The following is a 26,209-nucleotide window of genomic DNA, read 5'->3' as shown; positions in this document are numbered from 1 at the left end:
CGGCACAACATTTGAGGACGCGCAGCATAACACATCCCAAACTCGCTGAAAATGACGTTAAAAAAGACAAATATCCATCCAGAGGTCTGGTGTTCCAGCTGTTCTTATCGCCTGCTTGACAAAATGGGGTCTTTCGTGTCGGGCTCCGCCATTTTGTGGCAGAATAACTTCTGAGAGTGGTGCGTGTAATGGTTGAATGTAGTCACCCCGTGTCGTTTATATCCGCCCGGCGGTTATCACAAGGGACCGGGAGTAAATAGTTGCTCGCCCACCGCAACAAAGCGCAGGCTGTACTTGAACTGCAGACAACACGGTTTAACGTATTCTATTAATGTTTCTGCCTAAGCTACATGCAATGCTAGATATGGGATGTGTCGTAACCGACCTCAATGCGTTTAATTGTACACCTCTGATGTTTACAGCACAATGGTGAACTTTTTTTTTATCAATGAAAATGATCATGAAACAGCTACATTGGTTCAGGTGATGAATGCCAGAGTCCAGTCAAACATATTTTCCGTTTATATACTTGTGAAATCTGTTGAGAAAGAAAGCATTATTTTATGAAGTCTAAGTGGACATTCCCTTCCCCCCAACAACGGTCATAGCTGGTTCACGTTTTTAACGGTCTCGCGGAGTTTTGAGACGCTCCCTTTCCCCCAGCGAGCTCCGTCCATTGTTCGTTAGCAGCGCTGTGGCGGTTGTAGTACCGCTGCTTGCCTGCTGAGGGCGCCGCGGAGCCGCGCGGCCTCGGGTCTTTTTGTCTGAACTGGATCCCGCTGCCGCTTCACAGTGTGCGCGATTAAACCGGAGACGCGTCCGTCCCGCACTGTCAAAAAACCCACTCCAAAAGCCAACGCAAGCGCAGCAGGTACCGTTGATTTCCCGTGCAGCCGTAAGCATGACGCGTGCGGTGCTGCTGGGCTGAGCTCGCTCGGGTTCACGGGCTGCTCTGGGTGCCGTTGAAGCGCGTTTCTCCACTCTCCTCATCCTACTCCGCCGTCATTTCTTTAACTTTTCAAACACGCAGCCGCGCCGGAGCGGAGCGGACCGGAGCATGGGATCCCCGGACTCTTAGGAACCGAATCTGAGCCGGGACTTTGACCGAATTTCAGCGAAACGATGGCGAACTCGACGGGGAAAAACCTCCCCAAGCAGCGGAGGAAAGGACTGGCTTTCCTGGACGAGCTGCGGCAATTTCACCACAGCAGAGGGTGAGCGGGAATTTCGCTCTTATTGGAACTTAGGGGACCCGCGCGGGGTAGGTGAGTGGTCCGGTTCGGTCATGGCTGCTAATTCGTCTGTTTTTTTCTCCACAGATCTCCGTTTAGAAAGATTCCCGTGGTGGGTGGAAAGGAGTTGGACCTGAGCGCGCTGTATATGAGAGTGGTGTCTTTAGGGGGGTTCGCGAAGGTAAGTTACTCTCACTCCACCTCTTTCACCATACAAAGTCTTTCAGCTCAACTCTCTGGCCCGTTTTGGCGGATCTGGCTGATATTATGGCCTGTGTGAGTGTGTATGTGTGTTTGTGTGCATGAGTGTGTATGTGTGTGTGTTGGCCCCAGACGTACACACACTTTCACACACACTCGCTCAAAACCACCGGGCGGCTTTTGCATCGATTATCAGGAGCGAGGCTGAGGCACCCGAACCCCGTCCGGACCGGCGCCCGGATCAGCGAGTTCATTCCTCCACTGTGGCGGAGGTTTGAGCCACTGTAGGCCGCATAGAGGCCTGTGCATTCCGCCTTGGAAATACACCCGCAAACCGCGCCAGATCCGCGGTCCGGACGCGGGGGTCCGGTGGGCTTGGACGGACTTCGTCTCCGAGCAGGTGGTTTCTGTGCAGCAGGTTTGATTTATTAATTTCACACGGGAAACTGTACGTTAGCTGGAGTGCTAATGGGAGTTAGCATTCACACACACTCTCATATACACACTTGTACACTTGAACCTCACCTCTCTCATCACCCTACAGGTGTCCGACAAGAACCAATGGGCCGAACTGGGCGAGGATTTTAATTTCCCCAGGAGTTGCTCGAATGCTGCTTTTGTTTTGAAACAGTACTACCTTCGGTGAGTCTCTCTTTCTCTATTCACATGTGCTCAATGTTTACAGATGCTTCTCTGCTGTGATACTCTTCATTCAGGAGACGTTTCCCATCCAGAAGTGGGTTTCTGGAGCATAAAATGTGTTCTGCAGCTGTGTTAAATAGTGTATACATTACATCACAGTCTTTAGTTTTAGATAGTTGTCTTGGTTCTTTAAGAAGTCTATGAGCAGCAAATAACCTCTAATTCAGGAGTTTTATTGTAGCAGATGCTTGTTTTGAATCATGTTCCTCTAGATGGGTGAGCATCTGTTGGGTTTTGGAGGCATTCTAGGTTGTTATTTGCTTGTTTACGAATGTGCTTGGGTACTGTTTAGGATTTTTAAAGAACACTCATGAGCTCTTTTCTGTATGTTTGAACATGGTCAAATACAAGCTAAATCAGGAGGTTTCACCGGGTGGATGGATGGTTCACGTTTCTCTGAACATATGTGTTTTTGTGCTTTTTTTTTTAATGCTGTTACGTATGTGTTTTGATGATGTCCAGTATCATGAATGTCTTTAACGGGTTTCAGGATATGCGTGTACATTTGTTCACTTGTAGTGATGACAGGCAGTTGTAAGTGAGAGGCGTACACGCTATGCCCGTGGCTGTGTTGTCTACTCTACAGTGAGTGGCTGCTGGTTTTCCACGTGCATTTCTTTCTAGTTTAGTAGGTTATGGGGGGGGGGGTGAGACTGGCAGACTTGCAGTAGGGATGTTTTCGTCTGTGTGGGCCGTACACCTGCCATACAATGGACTAAAAACATAATTATCCTTCTGCACTGCATCTCTATGTATCTTATAACATCTTAACCTTCATTTCAGATGAATCAAAGAGGCTGTTTGTGAACTAGTGTGAGCAGATCTCAGAACAGAGAGGGTTTCAAAACTACAAGTGATATGAAGTTCTCCAGCATGCATGTTCCTCGAGAGAGAGAGAGAGAGAGGGGGAGGGGCCTGTGAAGGACAAACTAAAGATCCACAGAGATTGCGTGGCTCATAACTTCAAATAAAAACCAGATATAGCATCTAGTCATACATATATTTTTTAAAAGCATTCTCCTTTGGTTTCATTTCCAAAACCAACAGGTCTTAATGCTTCCCTAGTTCCATAGATGCAACACCGGTTGTTTTTGAAGGTTTATGTCATGTTGAGGCACAAGCATTTCTCTGGGAGTTTGGAGGTAGAAACGGAGCCAAAGCTTTTGAGAGTTTAGACCGACATAATTGCTCAGGAAATTCACTATCTGTGATGGAGAGTTGTTTTTGTAATATCAAAAGAACTAAAATATCTAGATTGTGTCTGCAGATGTTGCAGAACAGATGTGGCATGTTTCTGCTGCTATATATCAGTAAACTCTCAACAAGTCACGCTTTGTTCGTCAGGAGTTGAACCCTGTGTTTTAAGCTGCAGGTGTTTGGGAGGCAGGATAGCAGAATGTTTTAAATACACCGGTCATTTATGAAGACTTCGTTTTATCCCAGAAGTGTTGTAAGGTTTATCTCAAAGCTTTGGAAATCCCCAAAACATCACACTTTAAGATCAGTCCTGCAGGACTTACAGTGGCTGAAGGGACTCTGAAGATACACTTTACTTTAGCTTGGGAGTTAGCAAGGTTTAGTACAGCCTTTTGCAGAACCAAACTCTTGATTTGCACCCGGTTAGTCCGATTCCTCTGATAGATCTGCAGCATGTCTTTCGCAGTGAAAGTTTGGTTTCAAATCCTATGTTGTCTCAGTCTTCAGATAATGTGAAATGAGTCATTTAAATGTGTGATCTGTAATCAGAAGCTTAGTCTACCATCCTAAAAAGGGAAACACAAACTGAATTACACCATGTCAGTGTCAGGAATTGTCCAATAGTCACTTTAGTTATTTGCAGGCCAGTCGTAATCGGCATATTCATTTATGAATTGTTCACAATTTCTGTGCAGAATTTGAGGGAAAGTTTGCGTAATGCTTCGGAAAGGGATTTAAACAGTACAATCTGTTAAATGGAGCTACAAGTACTATTATTAGAAGCTAAAAGTATCACCTTTCTATTAAATGTTTTGCTTTGTGCAAGTCTGAAGAGTTTTTGTTTTGAAAATAGCATTACAGCAGTGGCCAATCGCGTGCTTGGCAGCAGAAGCGCATGCACAGTGATTCTGCATCTGACACGAATAGAGCATGGGATGACTTTTCATTTGTAAACAAACTGAACGACTTTGTACATGTGATTTGATCTCTTTGGCATTGGCATGCAAGTCTGCCTTGGTCATCGAGGAGAGAAAGGGGCAGAAGAACTATTAATGCGTAAAAATGGCTGATGTTAATACACGTTGACTACGTTTACATGGGCGCTCGTGTCAGCTTGACCCCAGTTATCGAGCTACAGTAATTAACTTCAAGAATATGATAAGACCTTAGCGTAAAGAAGTCACCTTTTAATTTCTGCCCATTTCCAATTTCAAGTTGCTGTTTTTTTATCTTCCAAATACACATTTCCAATGTTTATTGTGCACACCTTCTGCTTTCCTGTATGGCAGGAGTCAAATCATGTAAAATCACCCCTCCATGATGCTTTCTGCAGCACTTGCTATTGGAGGGAAACGTTGAACAGTGTTGCACCCTGACGCAATTCACTTGAAAGGCACTTTACAATTGCTTCATACTTTAAATTGTTAAACACTATAAAGTGTCTTTGTTGATTTCGGTCGTACGACTCAAAACAAATCGATTCATAGCACATAAGACGCTTATTTGTCTCCACCTAGTGGCGTCTCAAGAAGTGGTCACGATTAGTTCAAATCAGTTAATGAAACACCAAAATAACCTTTTATTTTTGCAGCTAATTCTGCACAATTGTGGAGTTAAATTACTATGCTCGATTCATTTTAAATTGCTGGAATTGGTGCATTTAGTTTGTTCTTTAAAAAAATATCGCCTGAAATCATGTTTATGGACCAGTGAATGTCTTCCCTTTTTCGCTCCTAATGAGTTTGCATCCCTGATCATGAAATTATCCAGACTATTTTATCAAACATACATGTGGTGAAGGATGTGTATGACTTTTATGACTGACAGATGTTGAAGTTCTTTGACTAATTTCAGCCCAGACAGAATCTTATGTCAGTGTTATCGACAACGTCGTTGTTGAATATTCGTTTGATCTCATTTAACATAACATGAGATCATATGAAACTCTTATGATGGCGCACGAGAGCAGCATCCAGCTCACGCGTGACTGATGAGAGGAAGAATTACACGGTTCACAGTCTAAACTTTCCAAAAAGCTTCAGCTGATGTTGATCGCAAAGTACAAGGGAATTATACAAAAATACAAAATAATTAAATACAGAAGCACTCTCATTGTGGAATAAGCAGAGCCGGAGTTGCCGCTCCACTTAAGAAAAACTTGCGTGTCGAGCGTTTTTAAAGGAAACACCCCGGCGTTACTTCCTAAATGCAGTTATATTTAATGCATTATAGCTTTTTTAAAGTACAATTAATAAGGAAGCAGGTCATGTAAATAACTACAAACAACGAAACTGGCATTTCTCTCTGCGGTCAGCGCCTCTTCTATGAGTGTGAAGTGACCCAATCTAAGGGGGGGAGATTAAAACTGCATCCGACTGATGCGCTCTCTCACACACTTGCTGCAGCTAGATTATAACGTGATTGCTCACGACTTAGTGAATCATAATATGCATCACTGTGCATTTCTTATTGTGAAGAAAATTGGCAAATAAGAGTCAGCTTAGGTGAGAACAAAAAAAGTGAGAGAGTGTTCACCCCATTATACACTGCAACCAAATACGTTTTGGATTTGTTTTTGTTTTCCAATATAAATATCTAAAACTCCTTTAAAACAACGTATATTTTCTTTTAGGAACTAGAATGCAGAAGAAAAATTGTTATATGAGAATGTTGAATATAATATTTAAAAAACGAATATATTAAAATATCTTCCTGCCTTTGATACAGCGTATCATAGTATCCTCTTTTGGCATCTTGAAAAAGCATCTCGTGTTGGCATAAAGGATAAACTCTGTTTTAGTTCATATTTTAAACATAGGACTTTCTCGGTAGCTATGGGTCAGTTCTCCTCTTCCTCCTCTTCTGTCGACAGTGGGGTTCCTCAGGGTTCCATCCTGGGGCCAGTTCTTTTTCATTTGTACATGCTTCCACCTAGTGATATTATTAGGAAACACAATATTTCTTTTCATTTCTATGCTGACGACTCGCAGCGCTATCTTACAGCCTCTGCTGGACTGTCTCGAGGACATTAAAGGCTGATTGGCAAATAATGTTCTTCAGCTTAACAGAGACAACTGAAATAATTATCTTTGGTTCTCCTAAATCTTGAAGTTGTTTTGCCAATATGCTTGGTAACCACTTTCCATATGTAAGGCCTCAGGCAAGAAATCTGGGTGTTATGCTGAGCTCTGCTTATACAAACAAATTAGTTCTGTTGTTAAAAATAGTTCCAATCAATTGAGAATCTTTTCCAAACTCAAATCTTTTTTGTCTTATCAAGATTTGGAAGAAGTTATTCATGCTTTTATTACATCACGTTTGCATTATTGTAATTCTATTTCGGTCTTCCCCAATCTTCGTTATTGCGACCACAGATGGTCCAGAATGCAGCTGCAGGTCTGTTGACATCTACCAAAAAGTATGATCACATTACTCGAGTCTTGGCCGCTCTTCACTGGCTTCCTTTTCAGTTTAAGATTCGGTTGTTTGTCTTTAAAGCCCTCAATGATCAGGCCCCATCATACATTAAAGATCCTATTCTTCCATATTCAATTAACGGGTCCCTCAGATCTCTGGATAAAGCTCTTTTACATGTCCCTCGGTCACGTCTAAAACTTAGATGATAAAGCTCAAGTCTAGGCTTAAAACGCATTTTTATTCACGGTTTTATTTTTAAATAGTATTTTATTGAATTATAAAGTTGTTTGTGCTTTTGCTACCCGTCTGTTGTTACATTTGTTCCTTGATTGTTGATTTCTTGCATTGTACATTTTATAATGGGTTTGTATTTATTCTGTACAGCACTTTGGTCAGTGTAGGTGGTGTATAAATGTTATAAATGCTGTATAAATTTAACTTAATAATCATTAGTTGCAGCCCTAGTCTGGGCCATTTGTCATCTGATTAGCATCTTGTGCAAAGCTTTTTTAGACCTGATTACGATGGCAATAGCACTTTATCCTGTTCCATGTTCTTAACGGTCTTCAATTAAATAACTTGTCTGATTCATTTTAGCTATTTTTAGCAGTTTCAATGGTCGACCGATATATTGCAGAGGCCAATAAACTGGCCGATATTCTGTATTTTTAAATTATTGGCATCAACCGATTAAATTTCCCCTTTGGGCAATTTGCTTCATGAAGGTGCTGAAAATCACATGCGAAGCAACTAAGATGTGTAAACAACCAGTCACGGTTTGTTTTGTTGTTACATGCCATCATGTTACTACAGTAATAGACTGGTGTGCAACAGTGTCATTTAATTGGTCCGCATATCAGACGCATTTGAGCTCATAATGTTAAAGTGCTCGTACATTTCATTCTCTCTCTCCTAAACAGTTGCCTGTAACTTATCTGTCTTGTCTAATGATAAAAAGGCAAATATCATTAAAACTAATATCATGCAAGTTATAGAAGTCAAATGTTGGGATGTTTATTGTTCCTGATAATAAACCTTTTGCTAATTGATTATACCAAATCGAGGAAAGGACCTAAGACTAATTAATTTATCAATTGGGCATCACTAACTCTTTGCATTACATCTGATTGGACCCATGCAAATGGATCGAGTAGTCTCTAAAACCACAGAATGACCAATTCTGTCCTCAGCTGAAGCAGTCTATCCTGACAGACTTTGGTCTTTGAGATCTGCTGTGGTCTGTTTGGGCTCAGTTTGGCCATATTTAGGCTAAATTGTGTCTGTGTTCGCCATAAACATCTTATGATTAAAAATGCATGCTGATAAGTCTATACGAATATCCCTTATCGAAGCATATTACAATAACTTAATGTATTACATGGTCGCCAGTCATTAAATATACTGGGATTTTGTTTGTTTTGTCAGTTCTTTTGGAGGAATATATAACAACACTTGACAACACAACTGTTGGCTGTAGTCCACTGATATGTTCTGGTAGACATGATCCACATAATCAACTGTGTCTGTAGGTAAATCGTGCCCTTTTTGACCATGTCTTTTGGTGTCTCCAGTAGAGGGCAGCATCAATGTGTAATTCTCTGTCTTGACATGAGCAATGAAAGGATATCATAGTTCCTGATCTGTCAACTTCATTTCTGTATTCATCATTGGGCCAATGCTTGGTTTGTTTGTTTTTTAAAACATCAGATGATTCTCAGCTGTGGGTCCATCTGAAAGACTAAAAACCCAGCAGAAATGTACACTGGGCCTATACCGATAATGATGGGAAAAGGCGGATAACTGATTAATCAGCTGATAGTTTTTAAAATAATTCTTGGTCTTTCCATACTGTGATGGGTACAGACATGGAGGCTACAATAATCCAGTGTGTGCAGTTAATTAGTCATCCAAAAATCCCAATAATAACCAGAAAATATGAAGATTTGGTGCATAATGTGGGACTTTTAACACTCCAGGGACTCTGATCTTGCAGTGATGGAGACTTGGCTTCGTTACAATGCTTTATATTAAATTATTTACTAAATTAAGCCTTTTATTGTCTGTATATTCACCAGTTGAAGGGTTTTTATATACATATTGCACCAGATTTAGGTTTATTTGCTGACTGGCACATTTTCATATTTCATATTGTCACATTTTTCTTTGCATGTCCTTGCTTTAATTTATAACACTTGTTTATCTAATCAAAACTATTAAATAAAGTTGTTTTATTTGACCTATAGAGGCCGCTGTTATACTGTAGAACCATGGCCGCCACAGATCAATGAGAAAAAACATATTGGTGACTACCGGCAAAGGTTTTTTCCCCAATAACTGATATTTCTAAAAAGCAACTATCGGTACGATTAATCGGTAAAACCAATATATCAGTCTACATGTAGTTTGCATGTATAAACACAATGGATAAATACTCTGTAGTTGAAATATCAGATTTTCTGCATTGCGGTAATGAGAATTAGGGGCTAAAGTGTGCGTAACTGTCATGAAATTAATGTCACAATGTAAAAACATGCATTTAAGTTTCTGTAAGCAACATATAACTTAATATTTATTTCTTTTAAATTTGGAGTAAAATAGTACCAGAACATCATCATAACGGGTTTTGTGTGAATCACCCAAATCAGCCTGACAAGTCTCTGTTGATTCATAAAAGTTAGTGGTTGGTTAAAACAGACATCACAATTCAATTTAATGAAATGTACACACAATTTCTGTCATGAAGTTCAAACTTACTGTACCCAATATTCAGTGTTTAGGGTAAGTAGTAGTATGTTTATAGTGGTTGTGTTGTAGTGTGGGAGGTGTGTGTGTGTGTGTGTGTGTATGTAGCGAGGGCTCATTCAGTTGAGAGAATCACTGGTGAGTCATTCACACATTATGGACTGCGAGTATTACTATTAGACTAAATGTTTGACACCTGGTTCTCTGGAATAAACCGCTCTGTGTTTGACCTAGTGTTGAGGTATAAGTGTGCATTTGTCCCCTGTTTGAAAGTATTTTTGTAAGTAGCTTTTAATCAAGTGTAAATCAATCTTAAAATGGCTTATCAGAAGCAGGTGTTTTTTGCACATCTGTATTCAGTACTGGCAAAACACAACCGATTTTCTCCATTACTACCGAGGTGTACTGGTTTGGGATAGAAATGGGCTGTTTTCTGAGAGGTTTTTGTCTCCAATTGAGAATTTATTGCAATTCAGTTGAAGCATTTGCCATGCACTAGGGTTGTGCCGATGGACGATATCACCAACATCACGATGTAGAGCCACCATCGTGATGCCACGCCCCCTTTTGCGAGTCTTGCTAGTGTGACTCACTAATCCTAGTCTCTTCTATAGTTAACCTAAAAACTTTGCAGGGATTGCTCTGTAAATTAAATTGAGAATATAACTAATGCATATATGCTATTTTAAATACTGTAGTATATGCCAGAGTTATGACGTGTTAGTCTGTGAAAATACCGTGTCAGGCAGGCTACACAAATATTGATCTTGACATTGTTAGCTTCTTGTCTTTTTTTTACATGTCTTACACTGTACATTTAGATTAAAATATTTTATGTTGTAGGCTACAAGAAAATAGCCTTTATTAATTAATTATTAGTAGTTGTAGTGTCTCAGAAAATCTTGCTCATTGTCACATAGCTCTTGTATACACTGAAGCGGCAGTTTAAGATAAACCCAGACCAGCGAACGTCAAATAACTTTTGTCTGGTTAATACTTTTAAAGAAACATTTCCTTGGCCATAAATCCATAATGTCAAATCAAATGAAAGAAACAAGGTGAATATGAATAACACACATTGATTAAAACATAGAACAACAAATAAAACAAGAAAAGGGAACAACACTCAGACCGAAACTCGGCATTAACATTTCACTTATAATTAGCAGCACAATTAACTTCAACACAGGCTACAAAATAAATTAGGTTATTGAAATATTGTAAAGTGGTCATATGAACTACACAAATGAACGTTTAAAAAGTAATATGCAAAATCGAATAGCTCCGCAACGGATGGCGAAAAATGCGTAAAGAAGTCTAATATCTTTCACCATAGACCATGTTTAAATTTCGATGTTTCTGGCCAGAAATACCAACATATTCACTTTATCTGGTTTTAATAAGCTGCGGATTGGAGTAACTACACTACCCGCTGTGCTGAAGACCCGCTCTGATGGAGTACTGGTAGCACATATGCACAGATATTTCCGTGCTAATCTTGCCATGAACGGAAACCTTTTGTCGTTCGTTTTCCACCAAGACAGCGGGTCCTCTTCCCCATCAATGGCCATTTCCTGCAGGTACATGGTCATTTCTGCCTCAACCTTTTGCTCATCAGTGAGTAAAATAACGAAATTATAGTTTTTAATTGGAAAATATATTTATGTAAAGAGATATATTAAAATAAAAAGTGCACAACTCTTCTTAAGTGAAAGCTAAAAAAAAAAATGCTTCACGTGTCGTGCAACCTACTGATAAAGCGCCGACGAGTCATTAGTTGGGTTAGTAAAATAACAAATTATAATTTTTCATGTAATTTTTGAAAATTGTATGAAATTTATAACCTCCCACCCACCCCCACCGACGCAATCATCGTCCATCGCGATGTTTTAGTGTCAACATCGTCAACAGCCAATTTAGGGGACATCGCCCAACCCTACCATGAACAAAATGCTGTGTGTTTGTGGTTAAAAAGAATTAATGCTCTCAAATGGGAATTAATTGCAATTAATTTTTCACACAGTCCCTTTAAACACTCTTTGAGTACTTGGAACATAGAAGCAGACATCTGTTTATATTAAATGTTTGCCAAACTATTTTAACCACCATCACTGAGGTTCTTGACCCAACTGTTTAATGAAGAATTGTGTTTTTAAGTCATTCACCAGTTCTCCTATAGCACTATCTGGGCGTCATTCTTTGTGTATTTATGCATTTTTCTGGACTCTCTGCAGCTATTTAGAGAAGTATGAAAAGGTGCATCACTTTGGCGAGGAAGATGAAGAGCAACAGCCAGGGAATCCTAAAGCTTTGCTTCCAATTGGTGCAATACCCACGTCATACAACTACCAGCAACACACTGTATCAGGTACAGATGGGCCCTTGCTGTTCTCACACACACACACACACACACACACACACACCTGACTCAAAGGATGAATATGTGTTACTGAGCTGCACCTGTGAAAACTCAATGCCACAAAAGAAATAGTGCTCCTACTTCTGTGTGTGCTTTCAAGATGATGTTTCCCTTTTCATAAAGAGCAGAGTAGGCCGTAGTCTGAAGAGGATAAAGCTTTTTCATTGTGCATTACTTTTTTATACTAGCATGGATTATTAAAGATCTCTCTTTTTTTTTCTACTTTTTTTATTTATTTAAATAAGACTTTGTTTTAATATGTTGGACAATATCTTTGTGTCTTTATTAGTGTTGTTAGTTGATTAAAGATTTGTTCATGATTAATCGCATGATTATTTATAGTTAATTGCGATATAGATAATCACAGATTTGGAAAGTGCTGAAATTTTACTTGAAATATACTTATGTTCCTGTTAAAATGCATTTATGTATTTATTTCCATCTCAGGAATGAAAACAAAACAATATGTAACAATATAATGCTTTATTAACATTTTCCAAACAAAGCCTTCCACAGTATAAAGATAGATATCCCTAAAATATCACCAATTCAAGTAACATTAAACATTTCCCAAAGTCTAAGTTGAAGTTTGACTAATTAAAAGATATAGTCTCCTCATAGGTTGCATATTCATATATGTATCAGTATCACTCTTATACTTAAGCACTGTGGCTCAGGTGGTAGAGCGGGTCGGCCGCTAATCACAGGGTTGGCGGTTCGATTTCTGGCCCGCACGACTCCACATGCCGAAGTGTCCTTGGCCAAGACACTGAACCCCAAGTTGCTCCCAATGGCAGACTAGCACCTTACATGCAGCTCTGCCGCCATTGGTGTGTGAATGGGACACAGTTTAAAGCGCTTTGGTAACCTATAAGGTTAAAAAAGGCGCTATATAAGTGCAGACCATTTACCATTTATATCAGGCATCGGTCCAAAAAGCCTGATCCAAATGTCATGTTCGTTACTCTCAATCTCCAAAATGACATTTAAGAACCATTAAAGTAGTCCATATGACTCTTGCATTTAATTCAAAGCCACTCAAAGATGTGCTTTGCTTTGTGAATCACAAAAGGCTGCGTTTAATAAGTAAATATACAGTATGCTTGCACAGTGTGTTTTAGTGAATGGCGTTGCTCTGTTGACACATGCATAACACACACAGGCTAGTGTGGCTGTCACGGCTTCCCTTTCAGCCCTCAGATCTCGTGGCTATTTTCATATTTGAGCGTTACTCGCGAACAACATCTCAGTCACAGGCCTAGTCATGTTAAATAAGTAAAATTCTTTTTGTTTTCGAGTTCTAGACCACACAGTTTTATAATTTGCTTGTTCTCCGATTGACAGACTATCTCCGCCAAAGCTATGGGCTGTCTACGGATTTCACCCCTTCATCCGATTACAACAAACTGGTGCTCTCTCTCCTGTCTGGACTCCCAAACGAGGTGGACTTCGCCATTAATGTCTGCACGCTGCTGTCCAATGAGAGCAAACACGCCATGCAGCTGGACAAAGAGCCCAAACTCATCACGCTGCTGCTGGCGCACGCCGGAGTCTTTGACGACTGTAAGCTTGTCTTTACTAGCGCATTAACACTTCAAGACTACAGATGTGTTTCTGTGCCTTCTAATGTTACTTGTGTGTTTGTCTTGCAGCATTAGGCAGCTTTTCTGCAGTATTTGGGACAGACTGGCAGGAGAAAACGTCACGAGACTTTGTAAAGGTGAGAGAAACTTTCTAACCTAAAGCTCTGATACTAAACCTAGTAAGCTGCCTTGTCTGTCTGCCTTATTAGGCACCACCCTTCCTTGAAATTAAGTAGCTTAATATAAGTAGCTTGTTAACAATTTTTCAAATCATATATGCTCTCCTTGCGTGAAGCACTGAGCTACTACTCAGTTAATTTCAGTTGAGTTTGGCATTAGTACATGTTGCTAAGCTAACAATTGGATATTCTAATAAGCCCCAAAATTCAAAGGACAAACTATTTAATTAATTATTGATGGGATTGGTTAAATTTGGCATTGTTTGTCACTAAAACCTGCCTTCTGTGATTGCCTTCTCTGTAAAGGATGCATAGATGCACCATAATGGTGTGGTGGTGGTGTAGTGGGCTAAAGCACATAACTGGTAATCCGAAGGTTGCTGGTTTGATCCCCACAGTCACCACCATTGTGTCCTTGAGTAAGGCACTTAACTCCAGGTTGCTCCAGGGGGATTGTTTGGATAAAAGCATCTGTCAAATGCCTTAATATATATGTAGACAGCATACTAGTGTTTGTAACAGAGCCTCAATGGCAGAATACGATGTAAATATGCTTTTTTGTAATTGTAGAATGTTTTATTGCTTCTCTCATAACTGTTATTGTCCTGCACTCTTAGTTTTGGAAGGATGTCGTTGAAGATAACGAAGTGAAAGATCTCATCTCAGACAGGAGCTGCACAACTCAAAGTATGTGGATGTTTACATGCCGGCCACACTCTCGTTTCCTTTGATGTGGGGGGCGACACTCAGTCAAAGAGTAGTTTCACTTTAATTAGTCAATGTTGAGCTAAGCATTACTTAACAAGAGTGACGCCTGCTTGCATCATCTGTTATTGGATGGACTACACTCTCTTAAAATTGATTATTTGTACTATAAATAATGCCAACTCTAGCCTTCATAAGGCAAATAAAAAAGGACACTGCTAAACATGCAGTTCCACAGTCAATTCGGGATGTATTTCAAAGACACTTAAACATTAACCTTACAGTTTAATCAATATAATATAGTTTTAATCATTGTCCACCAACATCTACTCCTTTACTCAATTAATACTTGACTTGTATTACTCCGATAACTGATGTTGGCATTATATTCATGCTGTATAACTTGAGTTTTGGAGTCCTTGCCACAATGGCCTTTGGCTTGTTCACTAGGGGCCTTAAGACTAATAATTGTATCAGTTCATTGAGGACTTTAAGACAGTACAGCATCTCATTTTCTGTAAAGCTGATTTGGAGAATGTGTGTTGAAGCACTCAACAAATAAAAATGATTCAACTTGTCTGTGTTTTTTCTCTCAGATGGATTTAGGATGAGAGATGTCTGCGCTTCTCTCTTCCACCCGCCGCGTAATGTGGGCATCGGAGACGTAGAGGGCCAACGGGTACTGCAGGTGGCCATGATTCTGAGGAACTTGTCTTTTGAGGAGGCCAACATCAAACTCCTGGCAGCTAATCGCACATGTCTGCGCTTCCTCTTGCTGTGTGTGCACTGCAACTTCATCCAGCTGCGACAGCTGGGTCTCGACACGCTCGGCAACGTCACAGGAGAGGTCAGAATTCGAAGCTGTAGCTCTTCGGTTTTCTATTTTCAATTCAGTTCCCTATTGTATCAGATGTTCCCAGGGGTGAAGGTAGGGTTTGCTGCTTGGTTGAACAAATAAAGACGCAAAATTTGTATTCTGTCTGTTTCCTCTTTTCAGCTTCAATTGGATCCAGTTGATTTTCGAACAACTCATCTGATATTTCACACCATCACCAAATGTTTGATGTCACGGGATCGCTTTCTCAAAATGAGGGGTAAGCAGACATAGCAGTGCGTTTAGGTACCTGAAAATAGACCGAATGTAATAAATTTGACTTTGCGACTTTTACTAGTGTACTTCTAAAAGAATGCATTTATTGTTTGTTGTTTTCTGGGAAAATGGACCAAAATATTGATGACTCGTTTTGCACTTGTGTGTATAGAAATGAAACCACCTGCCTTTGACTAGCAGTGGTTCACGGCTGTGATATAAACTTTAGCCTAATGGGATGAGCCTGACCGTTTGTCCTGCCCAATTGAAAATATGTCCTGTTTTAACAATAGAGGTAACTGCATTTGTCATGCCATTTCACGGGGTCCTCAATAATCATCATCTGCATCCTACAGCCATGGAAATATTGGGCAACCTTAGCAAAGTAGAGGATAACGGCGTTCTGATCTGCGAGTATGTGGATCAGGAGTCGTACCGAGAGGTCATCACCCTCCTGACACTACCGGACGTCATACTGGTCATCTCCGCTCTGGAGGTTCTCTACCAGCTGGCCGAGCTCGGGGAGATCACATGCTCCAAAATCGCCTCAGTGGAGAGAAGCATAGGTACACATTCACCTGCTAAATACAGGGAACGCATTTAGCCTTCTGTCAGGAATGGTGAACTAACACAGTTTATGTGCGTCTGTCAGATCTTCTTGTGCGATTGGTGTCAGTGGACCTGCACACGTATGGACCAGATGCCCTAACGGCAGTAAAACTCATCGAGCATCAGGCCTCCAGCAGTCAGGTCTCAGAGGTTCGACCGCAGCTCGTAGAGAATGTTCCCCCACCCACACAAGGCACTCCTGGCCCTGGTAAGAGCGTCTTTCTTTTTTCTTTTTTTTATGTTATCCGTTTATCGAGTCTGAAAAAGGAAATGAGTACTACAGTCTGTCGTATAAGCAGTACATGGATTCCCTCATTTGTGTTTTATGGCGTGAGTGTCTGTCTCAACTCAGAATAAAGATAACATTGCTAGGGCCCTATGAAATCAGTGTAATTGTTTGTTTTATTTTAAAGTTTCATTAAATGTTATCAATAACATACAAATTTATTTAAATGAAAACCGTTACTACTTTTTAACATTACGTTATTTGTCCAATGAAGTGCTTCTATACAGATCCTCACAGCGCAATCCAAAACACAACATTGGATTTATTAATATTATTTTAATTATTATTTTATTATAGTATTAATGCTCTTGATAAACTCTCATTCAGTACAATAGCACACTTGCTTGTGTGATATTGCTTAAATAAAATATAATTTATTATTGATTAATCATTATGGATTATATTATTATTACTTTTTTTTATCATTATTTATTAAATTTTACCATACAGTAGTAATATGTTTATGTCGTAATTTGATTGTGTATTCATACATTCATTTTATCCCAAATTCTGTGACATTCCTCGTTTTATAGCGAAGTCTGTTTTTATGACTGGTTGGGATTAAACGATTAACCAGTTTATATAGTTTAGATTTAAAGTTTTTTTCTTTCTTTCTTTTTATATAGTGAACCGAGCACTTGCGCAGTCCACACCTCCACCTGGGGTTGTGGAGGTAGACGGAGAGAAATTTACAGCTCAGTGGTAAGAGTCAATGCCTCATATTCTTACAGTTCTCCAATCAGTTACATTTTCTGCTGTTTTATGCATGTTTTCTGCTCTTTGTAGGCTAAATGCTCATTTTGAGGTTCATCCAGAGGGTTCTGTCTCTCGCTCAGAGATGTACTCTGAATATCTGGCGACCTGCAGTAAAATGGCGCGGGGTGCTGTGGTGGCATCCAGCAACTTCTACAAAAGCCTACGGTGAGATTTATGTAGCTGTTGAGCATATGCAGTGACTGTCATTATTATTATGAAGGGCTGAATCGGTTAGTTAACGTTATCGATTATCGATAAAAATGATAATTTTCGAATAGTCGTTTTATCTAATTTAACGTAACATGAGATCACATTAAACTGTAATGATGATGCACGAGAGCAGCACTGCATCTGCAATTACACCGCTCACAGTCCAGATGCACTCCAGACTTTCCAACTTTTAGTGCCTAAGCTCAGAATCTTCAATGTTGAAAATCAACTCCTGCTTGTATGTTTTCTCAGGGCGCTTTTTCCCAGTCACACAGTGAAGCGTGTGGAGGACTCTCGGCTGAATGGGCAGGCTCAAATCCATGTGGTTGGTGTGCGAAAAAGGTCTATTCCTCTTCCTGTCCAGCTATATTTTCCGCAGCAGGCGGCTAATCCTGCGTTAGTTCTCAAACATGAAGCCCCCTCAGAATCTCCACAGCCCCAGTCAGGTAGGAATACACTAAGTTGAATGGGCTAGGAACTCATGTTCTAGCTGTTCTGAGAAACTACCATATTAAATGTGTTTTAACACCAAATGCACTAATGGTTTCTTTGTGCTTTGAATCTTGCTCTTCTGTGCAGCGCTGCCCCCTGGCGTGGGTGGGCAGTTCGTCCGAGCACCAGCACCAAGCCTTACTGCCGGCCAGGCAGCACCACAAGTGGCCTTGACTATGCACGGGACTTCGCACGCCAACGGCCACAGTGCTCCTGCGCCAGCCCAGACTGTTCCACGACTCCCAGTGAACCCACCAGGAAAAGCCGCACTTCCCCCCTGCCCTTCGGCTACTACCCCAGTTACCCTACGACCCAATGACATTCTAAAGACGGCCATGATCCAGAGCGCCATCCCCACGACCTCTGGAACATCAGCTGTTCCCAACCACAGCGCTGTCCCTGCGGGCTCTCCTACCCAGCAGTCCCTGCTACACCACTCTCCTGTCACACTGATCCAGCAGGGGCCCCCCCAGGGACATATATTTGCTGGTAGGGTGCAAGGTGTTTGTTCTTCAGTGGCCCCTCAGGGACAGCAAGGTGCCCCTTCCCAAGAGACTATGGTAATTGCGCCAACTCAGTTTGTGAGTGCACCCTGTACTTCATTGATGGCAGGAGGGCATGTGGTGACTGTCGCAGGTGTGCAGAGTGCTCAAGGGCCTCGTGTTGCCTCGTTTCAGAATATTGCACCCAAACCTGCACCACAAGTGCAGTTGCCTCAGCCACAACAAAGTTTAGTCATCGTTAGTCCCAATCCACAGCCTAACACTGCTTATGCCCCAGCCATCCATCAATTTGTACTGACCAACCCCTCAGCCATGCCCAGTACTCAGACCATTCAGCCTACACCGCCTGCTGGCCAACCTCCTGTTTCTCCAAATGCACAGCAGCAGGGTCAGCCCCATACGGTCAGCCAGATGCTGTCCGTCAAGCGGCATCAGCAGAAATTTCAGCTTCAACCACCACCTCCTCCCCCTCCTCCTCCTCCCCCTGCCCAGCCTACCTCCACAGAATCCAGTTTGATCAAACAGTTACTGCTTCCAAAACGTGGTCCTTCCACCCCTGGTGGAAAACTCATACTCCCTGCTCCCCAAGTCCCAACCCCTGTTTGCACCAGAGCTCCCAGCCCACAAGTTGTGTACCAGGTAACCAATAGTTGTCAGGGGGCACCTCAGCCACAGTTAAACATGCAACTTGTGCAGAGTCCCTTGCAGGCGACTGGTGCTGTCCCAATCTCCATCCTACCTGGGCAGATAATTTCCACCTCAACCCCTGGCACCCTCCTACAAGCTGCTCCAGGCAACCAAGTTACCTTCACAGTAGTGCCAAACTCTGGCTTCCCCGCTGCTGCAGCTGTCAGCCAGGGAGCGCCGGCTCCTATCGCATCTCAGACCGGCCTGTCGGTCAGCACAGCCCCGCCCGCCGGCTTACAATTGACTCCATCTCTGCCAGTTGCAGGAGCCACTTGCCCCACGCCCATGCCACCTTTCAGAGGTGACAAAATCATCTGCGAAAAGGAGGAGGAGGCCAAGGATGCCACTGGACTCCACATCCATGAGCGTAAGATCGAGGTCATGGAGAACTCCTCTGTCGCTGATGGTTCTGCCAAAGCTAGCAATGGGGACTCCACAGAGGTGGACGGACCTGCAGTCAAGCTGGTCAATGGGAGGAAATTTGACTCGAGTCTACCTCCATACCACTCAGGGAACAGCCAAGCAGAGGCTACGCAGGCACTAAACGGCCCCACCACGCAAGGCACCGATGGACCTGGGAAGCAGGCATTGGGGGCTACATCCTCCGACCCTAAAAAGCTAATGGTCAACGGGGTCTGTGACTTTGAACGATTGGACGGCAATACCGGTACCCATCCAAGCAAAAACATTCCAAATCATAAGGCTTCCAAACACATGGGGAACGGGGAGGTGCTTTCACCTCAGAAAGTGCACGAGGCTTTTGCCCTCACGGACACTCTTGCTGCTGCTCAGCAGGATGCTGCCAAAGCAGAGCAGGCTGAACGCCTTGTCAATGGGCCCAAGATCTCCAGCCACGGCGCTGAGATCTCCAACGGCCCCTCAGTCCAGAACTCCGAGACACTGGGTCTGAGGCAACAGCACCCACATCATAACCACTCCCCACCTCTACCTGCACCCGATTCCAACCTCCAGCACACAACTGGAGCTGAGCTGCCCTCACCTCCCACTAACGGCACATCCGAGAGTCGGTCGCTGAAGAGACCGCTGGAGGATGGGGATAGAGGTACCTCCGGAATCCCCACAAAAATGGGTGTACGGATAGTGACTATCAGCGACCCCAACAATGCTGGCAACAGCTCCACCATGGTGGCCGTGCCAGCGGGCGCAGACCCAAGCACAGTAGCAAAAGTAGCAATAGAGAACGCAGCGCAGCAGAGACCAAGTGTGCCCTCTCCACTTCCTGAAACCAACGCTCTGGTAATTTTTGAAAAAAAAAGTCAGCATATATAATTAAGTCCAAGTTAAACTCAAGTCTGTTATTGACTACTCTAAACATTCTTGTTTGTCTTTGCGGTAGCCTGTGTCAATGCAGACTCCGCCCCCAGTGGATCAGAGCCCACAGGAAAACCATCAGAATTCTCAAGCGCCCGCCCTCTCTCCAGATCAAGCACGTAAACCTGGACAGAACTTTAAATGTCTGTGGCAGGGATGCAAACGGTAAGAAAGCAGGTCACTACTGGTGTTTGGACATGATCTGTTAAGCTGGTGCATGTTAACTGTAATACTGTATTGCGTTTTTCTTAAACATGCCCTGTTTCAGATGGTTTGACACGCCATCAAGGGTGTTTTACCATGCAGCTACCCATCATGGCAGTAAAGATGTGTACCCAGGGCAGTGCCTCTGGGAGGGCTGTGATCCTCTCCCTCGCCAGAGACTATCCTTCATCACACACCTGCAGGTAGGGTCCTGTTTTCTCTCTCTCTCTATTGCCAAAATGATGTCATTCCTGGTGGCCGTTTATATGTGAACTTTAGGTTCTGTAACTGAGCAGAAATAGTCATGGGTTCAATTCCCAGGGAGCACAAATGCTGATAAAATGTATACCTTGAAAGTTGCTTTGGATAAAAGCATCCACTAAGTGATTAATTGGAAGTGTTTTATTAATGCTTGTGTGTGTGTGTTTTGCAGGATAAGCATTGCTCGAGAGAAGCGCTCATAGCTGCACTCAAACTGGAAGAGCAAACACAAGGCAGCAACCCCAACACTTCCAAGTGTGTATGATTTTTGTTTGATTTATAGTGGTTGAAGGTCATAGATGAGGGTAATGTTTGGTTCTGACTAGGCGGGTGTTGATGTGCAGGTCTCCTCCAGCGGCGGTCAGCAGTCCTCCTCCCCCTTCCAGGCCGCAGAAAGCACTTGTCAATCACCCTAGTGCAGCTCTGATGGCTTTACGCAGGGGCTCGAGAAACCTCGTGTTCAGGGACTTCACAGTGAGTATTGGAGTTCACAAGGTCATGGAAAAAAAAATTCCAGATCTGGAAAAGCCATGAAGTTATTGAAAGAGCTATATTATAAGAAATATATCCCTGCTCTGAATATTTCATCATATAGGTATTTATGGAAAGCTTGTGATTAGTAAATTAAACGGGCGAAAGTGATGTCAATGTGAGAAGTGGAAAATCATTTGTCTAAAACTGGAAACATTAAAGTATGACCCCGGGCCCTATTTTCATGCTAAGATGCACAGTAATGGCCAGGGTCAAGTGCAATTTAATTCTGAGGTTCTTCTCCAATTATTGCAGTGTTTGCATCCTATTATATAGTCCATTCCCTGAAACATCAAAGATATAAACAAATACAGCACATTCATTAGAAGTTGGTCGTGTAAATGGACTGTATGCAATGAATTTGAAGAATAGAAATACGGACTTAATTATTTTGTGCATTAACTGCGCCCTTGTTAAATGGGACAAGCTCCTTATTTGCGTGGAATATGTGTTTCGGGATATGGATTTAGGCTCTGTTAAATTATAGAGAATGTAAATATTTGTATTTACTGACACATAAATCATGGCTAGTATTCAGTGGCGGGCCGTGCATTTTAGCTTAGCAGGGGTTTGATTCTCATTAGAGATGTCTCCTAGCAATCCAACTGATAAACAATACTGTGACGCTATGTCTCCTAGCAACCCAACTGATAATAAATGCTGCAGCGCTATGTCTCCTAGCAACACAACTGATAATCAATGCTGCAGCGCTATGTCTCCTAGCAACACAACTGATAATCAATGCTGCAGCGCTATGTCTCCTAGCAACACAACTGATAATCAATGCTGCAGCTATGTCTCCTAGCAACACAACTGATAAACAATACTGCAGCTATGTCTCCTAGCAACACAACTGCTAGCTCCCAGCAACACAACTGATAATCAATGCTGCAGCTGCTAGCTATGTCTCCCTAGCAACACTACTGATAAACAATACTGCAGCACTATGTCTCCTAGCAACACAACTGATAATCAATGCTGCAGCCTATGTCTCCTAGCAACCCAACTGATAAACAATACTGCAGCACTATGTCTCCTAGCAACACTACTGATAAACAATACTGCAGCACTATGTCTCCTAGCAACACTACTGATAAACAATACTGCAGCGCTATGTCTCCTAGCAACCAAACTGATAAACAATACTGCAGCACTATGTCTCCTAGCAACACTACTGATAAACAATACTGCAGCACTATGTCTCCTAGCAACACAACTGATAATCAATGCTGCAGCGCTATGTCTCCTAGCAACACTACTGATAAACAATACTGCAGCGCTATGTCTCCTAGCAACCCAACTGATAAACAATACTGCAGCACTATGTCTCCTAGCAACACAACTGATAATCAATGCTGCAGCGCTATGTCTCCTAGCAACACAACTGATAATCAATGCTGCAGCGCTGTCTCCTAGCAACACAACTGATAATCAATGCTGCAGCGCTATGTCTCCTAGCAACACAACTGATAATCAATGCTGCAGCGCTATGTCTCCTAGCAACACTACTGATAAACAATACTGCAGCACTATGTCTCCTAGCAACACAACTGATAATCAATGCTGCAGCGCTATGTCTCCTAGCAACCCAACTGATAAACAATACTGCAGCACTATGTCTCCTAGCAACACTACTGATAAACAATACTGCAGCACTATGTCTCCTAGCAACACTACTGATAAACAATACTGCAGCGCTATGTCTCCTAGCAACCAAACTGATAAACAATACTGCAGCACTATGTCTCCTAGCAACACTACTGATAAACAATACTGCAGCACTATGTCTCCTAGCAACACAACTGATAATCAATGCTGCAGCGCTATGTCTCCTAGCAACACTACTGATAAACAATACTGCAGCGCTATGTCTCCTAGCAACCCAACTGATAAACAATACTGCAGCACTATGTCTCCTAGCAACCCAACTGATAAACAATACTGCAGCGCTATGTCTCCTAGCAACCCAACTGATAATCAATGCTGCAGCGCTATGTCTCCTAGCAACCCAACTGATAAACAATGCTGCAGCGCTATGTCTCCTAGCAACGCAACTGATAAACAATGCTAGAGCTAGCATTTGTGCTTCAAGTGTACGATTATCAAAAGAGATAATAATGTTTTATACACCTGTATAAAACAATATAAATGTATAAACTATATTAAACAAGATTTAACATCATATAATGTGGAAACAAACTCAATTATCGATATTTCATAATAAAGTGAATGTTTATCGTTTACTCTGTATATCTCCCTGAGTGTGGACATGTTTGTGTGACATCATGCACCTGCATCTCGGCGAAATAGAGTTGAGAATTTCTGCACGAGCCAACAAGTTGTAATTCTGACTTCAAGATGCATCCATTGCACTTTTCCTGGTAGGAAGTTGTAAAATCTGACTTTCCGAGATGAATGGAGAGCAGCACTATTCAAAACTTGATCCTTGAGAAATGCAGGTGCAAATGGTGGCTAGCAACCTAATTTACACTTAGAAAACTCCTGATGTTGCTATAACAATGTAAAAAGCACTTCAGTCATCCTTTCCTGTTTAATAAATGAATCAATCACATGGTCATGCAGAACATCTCAGGTTTTAAATCCATAAGGATCTCTTTTCTCAGCAGTACCAGCAGTGATGATTATCTCGCGCTCTTCGCTTTCAAATGACTTAAAGTGTGATTGCATCACTCAAGGCCAGCTAGAAGGCCTCAACCGGGACACATCCTAAAGACCACACCCACCAAGAACAAATAAATCAATCTGATTGGCTGATGAATCTGACAAGCTGACTTTAGTTTTGCAACATTGATCGTCATGGAATTAAATGTTCCACTAGTTTGTACATGAAATGTATTTCACCTGCGGTAGAATCTCCAACCTGCAAATGCAGGAACTGAATTTGGATCGTTGGTGCTTGTGCACCCACTGTTAGCGCCAACACTCTCACCCGCGCCCACTTGTGCATTGCGCTGTCACAAAAATTGCACTTGGATTTGTGATCTGAATAATGTCTGTTTTTCTCTGCTCAGGATGATAAAGAGGGACCAATGACCAAACACATCAGACTAACTGCTGCCTTAACGTTAAAGAACATCGCTAAGCACTCGGATTGTGCACGGAAGTAAGTAAACCTTTTGATTGAGTCATTTGTTTTGCATATTTCCAGTCTGAGCCTAAAATTGGTATTTATACGTTAAGAAGTAAAACGGGACTCTGTTTTCATATTGACATGAGACTATTGAAGTGGACTTTACGAATACAATCAGTTGATGTGTGTTTGTGTTTGTAGGTTGGTGAGGCGGCATGAAAATCATCTCTCCGTGCTGGCGCTAAGCAGTATGGAGGTCTCCACCACGCTCGCTAAATGCCTTTACGAACTCACACGCTCGCTGCAGGCCTGAGCTCAGCTCAACCCAAAAGAACTTCTTCAGAAGGAAATACGAACCTGATTTCCCTCATTCTGCTGCCACACAGGTTGCCAGCATTGTTGGGTCATGGGGCGATACCTCTCGTCCCCCTAAAACCCCACCCCTCTCACTCTCTCTCTCTCTCCCTCCATTCCACTGACCCCCATACCCCCTCCAACCGCCTCCCTCACAAACTGCCACGGGTCTTCCACCAGCCACTCAGAAACCAGCGCCCATTTCACTCTTCTAACCGCCTCTTCACGCCCGGCCCAACGAGCACATTTTTATAGTCCCGGAGGAGTGCCGCTGATTTGGCAAGAGGGGGATTCTGTGGGCGGGGCATGTGGACAAACTGTGCGGGGCGGCAGAGGTGTGGCTAGATTGTTTGTTTGTTTTTTTGTTTTTCTTTATAACTTGATAGCTTGGTTTTCTTACTTGAGCCGATTATATTTTCACTTATTTATTATTGAAATAAATACAGATATGAGTAAATGAGAAAAAAAAAAATTGTGTAAATATTTGTGAATAGATATAAAGTAAATCACCCTTCATGCCACTGCTGCCGCTGGTATCAGAAGCATTAATTTAGTAGGTTCAAACTCCCTTTTTTTGGTTTATTTGAACCCCTGGTTACTCGTGTGAGACGGGATTCTATACTCAGCAGTGGATGAATGTACTTAAACCCTGTAAATATTCTGCAAAGGTACTGATGCTATAAAGTTTTGGGAGGGCTGGCGGAGGGCTACAGGTTTTTCTTTGTGGAACTGTGATTTACATTTTTTGGTCCCCCCCCTTTTTTGTACTATTTTAACTTGTAGAACTCATTTTGCTGGCTGAAAGAGTATGAAATAATATATCAAATGTCATTTTGTAGAAGAGACAAAAAAAAAACAAATATTGAAGGTATTCCCCTCAATCTGTATTCACTGTAACTGTCAGTGTACGGGCCTCCCGAATGCCCGTACGCAATTCTTTTTGTATTTGTAAATTGGTTTAAATACATGGAGTTTTATACAGGTTTTCTCCTGTGTTATTTGCTTTCCGTGCAGGTATGATATTTTCCTCCAGACCTTTTTTCTATCTTAATTTAGTGTGGATTTTTATTGTACTACCCCCCCACCCCACCCCCTTACGACCATGCCACATTCCGGCTCCGGACCCCCAGGCTGTCCTCTCTGCTGTGTGTTGTGTAACATTTATTACTGTTGTGTTAGCATCCCAGCGGGGTCGTGACCCCCCACCATTTCTGCAGTGTCTGTAGGGTGTGCGATGATACATATATCTAACAGTCTGATATAGATTGGCTTCATTTACTTTGGTGACTGTTTATAGTTTTTAAATAAAAGACTGAACATTTTTGCCATGTGTTTGACATGCCTATTTCTTTTCTTTTTAAAAAAGGTTTCCAAATAAACCTACTTATAAAAACCTAATTCCTGCAGAGTTAATTTCAAACCTGCT

General features: G+C 42.0%; 1 protein-coding gene across 1 annotated transcript; it reads left to right on the top strand.

Moving 5' to 3' along the window:
• Positions 1-684: 684 nt before the first annotated feature.
• arid2 (AT rich interactive domain 2 (ARID, RFX-like)) lies at positions 685-25,764 on the top strand. The gene is made up of 21 exons (XM_052118343.1): positions 685-1,214; positions 1,320-1,413; positions 1,978-2,075; positions 11,726-11,859; positions 13,255-13,473; positions 13,563-13,630; positions 14,290-14,359; positions 14,974-15,224; positions 15,375-15,471; positions 15,824-16,033; positions 16,120-16,284; positions 16,989-17,064; positions 17,149-17,283; positions 17,581-17,774; positions 17,908-20,267; positions 20,368-20,507; positions 20,611-20,749; positions 20,980-21,062; positions 21,152-21,281; positions 24,371-24,462; positions 24,631-25,764. The coding sequence occupies exons 1-21, from the start codon at positions 1,123-1,125 to the stop codon at positions 24,740-24,742; spliced, it is 4,959 nt and encodes a 1,652-aa protein (XP_051974303.1). The 5' UTR covers positions 685-1,122; the 3' UTR covers positions 24,743-25,764.
• The last annotated feature ends 445 nt before the right edge of the window (positions 25,765-26,209 follow it).

The sequence above is a fragment of the Xyrauchen texanus genome, chromosome 45 (assembly GCF_025860055.1).
Source record: "Xyrauchen texanus isolate HMW12.3.18 chromosome 45, RBS_HiC_50CHRs, whole genome shotgun sequence".
Lineage (NCBI taxonomy): Eukaryota > Metazoa > Chordata > Actinopteri > Cypriniformes > Catostomidae > Xyrauchen > Xyrauchen texanus.
This window is presented reverse-complemented; position numbering and strand designations above follow the sequence as displayed.